General features: G+C 37.5%; 1 protein-coding gene across 1 annotated transcript; it reads right to left on the reverse strand.

Annotated features, from left to right (window-relative positions):
- Nucleotides 1–878: 878 nt before the first annotated feature.
- LOC104602193 (cytochrome b5) lies at nt 879–5,577 on the reverse strand. Its single transcript, XM_010265798.3, has 3 exons — nt 5,176–5,577; nt 1,454–1,520; nt 879–1,360 (listed from the first exon to the last, which is right to left on the reverse strand). Exons 1-3 carry the CDS (start codon nt 5,260–5,262, stop codon nt 1,107–1,109), a joined length of 408 nt encoding a protein of 135 aa, XP_010264100.1. The 5' UTR covers nt 5,263–5,577; the 3' UTR covers nt 879–1,106.
- Between the last annotated feature and the right edge of the window lie 328 nt (nt 5,578–5,905).

A 5,905-nucleotide genomic window follows, 5' to 3' on the forward strand; every position in this document is an offset into this window, starting at 1 on the left:
GATTCATTAAACCCATGTTTGGTTTATTATTCTGATTCTGGGTAAGAATGAATAATAATATAGATTTTGATTATAAAATTCTTGTCATGGGCCTCATTCTTTTTAAAATGAAAAATCAATCCATAACACAAAAATTGAAATTGCTATAGACCTCATTTTCATTCTTTAAAGAAATTCTATGCTTACAAAATTGCTGTCATAGATGTTTATTAGTGGACTACCATGTAAACATACCTCGGCAGACATTGAGCACCAGCTATCTGCCAGTAAGCATATGCCAACAGTTTTGGAGACCTAAGGCTGAAGATTTTATGATCACGGACAGAGTTTTTTTGAAGAATAAAAATGACAACATAGGACACTTGTCTGTCAGAAAAAAAAATATATATATATATATATATATCATTTTTGGGAAAATAATATTTGATTCATAGTAATATTTTCTCATTCTACCTATTTTTACTCATTCTTATCCATTTTTAAATTTCATCTTAAGTAAAAATAAGAAAGAGTGAGAATTGAACCAAACAGGGCCTAAATAGCCCATCCCATAGCACATCCGTTTTGAATGTGTAATTGACCTCCTCGAGTGTTCAATTCAGTATCCATTTAGCATTAAAAGCAATTTGGGGTGTTCACATGAGTCATGCCTAATCCGGTTTCACCAGTTTCCAGCAAAAGTAAATGAAGCACAGAGAGAGGATGCCCGACTAACTTGCAGGCAGCTTCTCCATTCAAGCCCTCAAAACTCAAGTGCCACTCAACTAGCGGCTTCTAGTCTGCTACTCGAATATTTTCCTTGACCAGTAACAATAAGAAGATTTTTCGCACGTGCAAGATGAAATGGCAAATAGAAACATTGGACCCGGATAAAAACATAACAAAGAAGTCAAGACCCGATCTCAAATATAAATGAAGGAAAATGAGTACAGAATTTGGCAGTACAAAACAAGTTAATTATGCTACCAGACAAGTTGACAGCCCTACTACCCTCCTCCCACCCCACAAGTTGGGGCAACAACAACATGAACAGATCATATTGGAGGGTCTTTTACCATTGACACAAACTTATTTGGAAGACTGTTTGACAATGTATTCTTGACAAGTTAGGAGGTTGATTTGGTGTAGAAACGGATTCCTACAGCTAACCCCAAGATTGCAAGGGGAACCAGGAACTGCAGTAGCTTGATGATAAATTCAGTAGTTTTGTCCTGGTTGTAGTGGGGCTGCTTGGGAGGGGCGTACTTGACCTTTTTGGGGATGGTAGATGCATCAATCTCTCCAATATAGAATTCATCCATCATTGCTCTCGCACTGCTGCTGTGACCAACATCCTCAAAATCATCAGTTGCGTCCTTCCCTGAATCCAATCATAAATAACATGAATATCCATACAACCATTAGACAGTGAAGACATTTTAAACATTTTTTTATTGTTATTTTGTGTTAGTACCTGTGGCTGACAACAAAACCTCATCACCTCCAGGATGGTCTTCCATGAACTTTGTTAAATCATATACCTGTTCCAACGCATGGTAATATTGAATTCAATGGAAATGAAAGTGAGGTAGAAGTGATTTAAAGATCAAATTTCAAAAAGGAAAGCACATCAAAGACCTCACCTATTTGAAATCACATGAATATAGTGTAAATATAGGGGTTGGCAGATTGGATTCAACCAGTGGTCAATATTTAGCATCCTAATGGACTGAGCTGTACTGAGCTTTAAGTCACAGTAATTGACAATGCAGTTTTGCTCAATGCCCATGTTCATTGTCCCAGAGATGTCCCTTTGACCACTAAGCACATAGCTATCTGGCATACATCCTCGAGTAAAATTTAGACCAAGATCCGCACTTCTAGAACAAGTGCATTTAACTTCCTACTATGAATAGGAAATATGCCTAACATATGGGAGTATTCATTCCTTAATAGGAGTGTCAATTCCTTTGCTAATGGTAATTCAATCTATTCCTTGTTGCAAGTATTAATAGAAGACAAGGTTCTAGATAGAACAGAACAACAAATCAGGAACCATGTACCACGCCTAATGAGTTGGGATAAGATCTGGATGAATGTGCATCCATCTTTTTTCAAAATTAAGTCCCTGTAATCCACAAAATATGATGTATTTCATTCTAATTTCCATTTTCAGTTCCCACCTGTTAATCTATATTCTAATTTCTTTCAAAAACACAGTCAGTCCGTTCATTCAACCAAAAGTTGAAGTACATCTCATTCAGTGTTTTAAAAGCACAAGGCACAAGGGCCAATTTGCGCCCGAGGCGCAAGGCAAGGCGTGTGCTTTTTTTGTGTGAGAAATAAGAATTTAAGACCCTAACATGGACTTGTTTGGGCTTGCCTCGAGGGGCATGGTCAGGGTGGAGCCCCTGGCCTAGCCACTAGATTCAAAAAAGGCAAAAAAACGTACAACTTTCAAAAGGCACATGCCTAGGCCAAGGCGCAAGGCGCATCAGGCGCACACCTAGGTTAGGCGTGTGCCTTTTGAAAGTGCTGCACCTAGGACTTGGGCAAGGCGCTTACCCTAAAATGTGTCTTGCCTGTGCGCCTAGGCATGCCTCAGGAGAGCCTTTTAAATCACTGATCATAACAAAGCACTCAATAGATATCTTGAAGGACCATTACCAGGATGGTGCAGATTCCCTTAATCGATTGACTCCCTCCTAATTTTAAACTAATGAGTTGTTGTCAACAGTCATTCTTTCCACTTTCCTTTTGAAAATTTAGTTAGTCCAATAGCAACAGTGCTACACTAGAATAGCATAGGTTTGCATTGAACCCTGGCTCCCAGCTAACCTTAAAGAATCAAAGTTGGACACTTGGTTTGATTGCTTAGATGTCAGCTTAAGAATGTGGGTAATACTAAGAAGAAACATCTATTATAAAGGTGACTTGAACAATAGAGCTAATGCTTGTAGCAGGCTGCATGTACAAAGGCAAACTGTGACAAATCTACCGGTAAATTGTAAGAACATGTAATGCAGCAATGTAATCAAACAGTAAGAATAATAAGAATATATAAAGAAAATCAGAGAACATGCATGTCAGTGGACATGTTTTCAAACCATCATTGATCCATACAGTCAAACTCGAAAACTGATGACCAGGACAACTGTGTAGTTTCAGTTTTTTTATGGCATTGACCAAAGGAACCAGAAAACCACCCAGATGAACTGTTCATCAAAACAGCTTTACACTTTTACATCCAGGACAGCTTTTAACATTAGTGAGCAGCAAGCCCAACAGATCACTCAAACACTAGCATTCATCACTTGGTCATTCTATAATTCTTTTCTTCTTTTGGGGTCAACCTAAGTCATTCTACAATTGTTAATGCCTAGAATATCTTTTCAGAAACCTAATGATTGCTGGTTGTAATTGTCTTCTTACAAGATGAGCTTTTTCCAGACATAGAAATGGTGTAACAACAACCACTACTGAAAGTTTTCCATCTTATGATTGTAATAACTTTCATTCAAGTAGAAGGGATAAGTTCTACATTTAAATCAACTTGATAACTGCTGAAGTAGGTTCTGAAAGTGGAATGATGAAAAGATTCCAAACATAAAAATAGCTTAAATATAGGAGTGATGGAATTTATCCCACATATATCTGCCAAACACTCAGAACTTGTCCCAGATATATTTGCATAGAGAAAATGATTCAATGGTGGCACATTATACATCACATCTTCCCCTACTTAAGCAGAGACATGGTAATCCTCTATTATTATATTGCCATAAAATAGTAACTAGTGTAAGGGCATGTGCTATGCATGTGTGCTTATACGACCTGCCTCAAATGCTTATACGACAAGCCCAAGACAAGTATCTGCTTTATATTTTATAGATAGATAGATTGGTGCTTATACCATTTGGAATAAAATCATTTCATTATAGTTTCTCAAAGCATCTGAGCCCATAAATTCATAATGTAAAATAAAACCATTATCAGAATGTTAATAGGATAGAGATAGTTTCATTCCCTGGAATCCTAAATGATCTCGTCATTTAAATTTATATTCACATTTTTTAAATTCTGAAATAATTACATACCATATTTATACATACTGCCTCAAATGCAATAAAAACTTAAATAAACTCATTGAGGAAGTACTTTTTTATCACGTTTAGATTTCTTTGTAAAAACAAGAGAGAAAACACTTTCAAATCAATTTGCACCATGTAGGATGCATTGAATCAATTTGCCAAATTGCATCACCAAAAATGATAAGAGTAAGACCCCCTATGAATACTCTAAAAGAAGCAAGATTTTCATACAGAGCCAACAGCACATGTAAAGCAATATCTTGTAATCCTGTAATTATCCCTATGTCTCAACAAAACAAAACAGGAAAGAAAAACGACAGTGGACAAGAAGAATGAAAAGCCCCTGCTTCAAGCTTTGTAATAGCACAAAGGAAAAGGTCGATCCAAAATAGTAAGTTTTATTATGTTTAAGAAGAGGAACAATAAAGGAGACCCTCTCTTTTATACGGCAGGAAGAACTACACTTGCTTGTTTCTATCCATTGGAACCAGGGGTCCAGAGCAAATAATAATATGGTATTAAATTGTAATACCATATAATAATATGGTATTACATTTGACCCCACGGGCAATTAAATTGTAAAATAATCTTAAAAAATGGAGGGAAAAAACTTCATAAGTATTAAAAGTGAAAATCAAGAAAAAATAAACCTAGATGGGAGATATTTCTTCAACTCAAACCCTAAGCCTCTCCATCAAATACGAACAAAACACGCACAAACCACACGCCAGCCACAAACCACACGCAATCTAATTCCTGAACTACCGATTCCAAGGAAAACTAAAACATATTGAACAAAAGAAAGATGCATAATCACAAGAACAGAAAGGAAATACATATATTCAGTAACTGTATTAAGAACCGAGAAAAAATAGTAGAATAATTCAATCCCAGTATACCTTGCCCAGATCCAAAAATTGTAACAACACAAACAACAGATCCAATCAATACCAGTGCAAACTGCAGAGTTCTAACCAATCGGATCTAATCTGATCGATGACCAACAAGTAAAATCATTAATCATATGCAAGGAACTGATATTTCACATGGGTTCAGAGAAAAACCCAGAAAACAAAGAAGTGTTCACTCAGTTGGACTAGATTACCTTGCCACCAATAATGAGCCAGCAATCTTTAGAACTCCGGTGCTGTGAGACTTCTTCTAAGGTGTAGACCTTACCGTCGGCACCCATTATAATATTTTGCCTCTGTTAGCAGAGAAGAAGATGCAGACTTGTCAGGGTTAAGTCCACGACCCTCCAAAGCCTGTCTGTATAGACTAATGTAGCAGAGGAGAGAGGGCGGAGCTTCCAAGATACAAGGGAGAGAGAGAGAACCAAAGCAGAGAGGAGGAGAGGGGAAGCTTTTTAAATGGTGCGAGGCGTTGGAACTTGGAATCAGCGGTGGGTGGTTGGTGCCTTGGTGGGGGTTATTCGGTATACTCTTGGTTGGTGAGATCGTGACAGAGACTCTCTAAGAAAGTAAGATCCCTCCTCTCTCTCTCTCTCTAGACTTTTTTGGGTTTACAAAGGCAAGAAGCTCATTATTTCATATTGATTTAGATGTAGTTGATGTATGTCATCAGATTGGAATCTACATAACCCCTTATCCCAGTTGGATTGCATTTATTGGATTTGCCATAGCCAGGTCAGCGCGGAATTCCTAATGCCCGCGAGTTAAACTGACACGTCAGCAAAATTTTGAACGAAATGCCCCTTATAGCCCCGAGTTAAACAAACCCCCCTTCTTTAATAATACGCTATGCGGTTGAACTCGCAAGGTTTTTTCCTTTCCCGAATCCCGATAGCGTCGAATAGGAGCAAATTCACTCGTTCA

The sequence above is a fragment of the Nelumbo nucifera genome, chromosome 3 (genome assembly GCF_055504915.1).
Source record: "Nelumbo nucifera cultivar China Antique chromosome 3, China Antique-T2T, whole genome shotgun sequence".
NCBI lineage: Eukaryota > Viridiplantae > Streptophyta > Magnoliopsida > Proteales > Nelumbonaceae > Nelumbo > Nelumbo nucifera.

Bases quoted from the DNA above. Each gene is read 5' to 3' on its own strand.
- LOC104602193 (XM_010265798.3), bottom strand. From the start codon at position 5,262: ATGGGTGCCGACGGTAAGGTCTACACCTTAGAAGAAGTCTCACAGCAC. The intron at 1,521-5,175 runs GTAATCTAGTCC...GCGTTGGAACAG, and splicing joins GGCTCATTATTGGTGGCAAG to GTATATGATTTAACAAAGTT. The intron at 1,361-1,453 runs GTACTAACACAA...GATTGGATTCAG, and splicing joins GGTTTTGTTGTCAGCCACAG to GGAAGGACGCAACTGATGAT.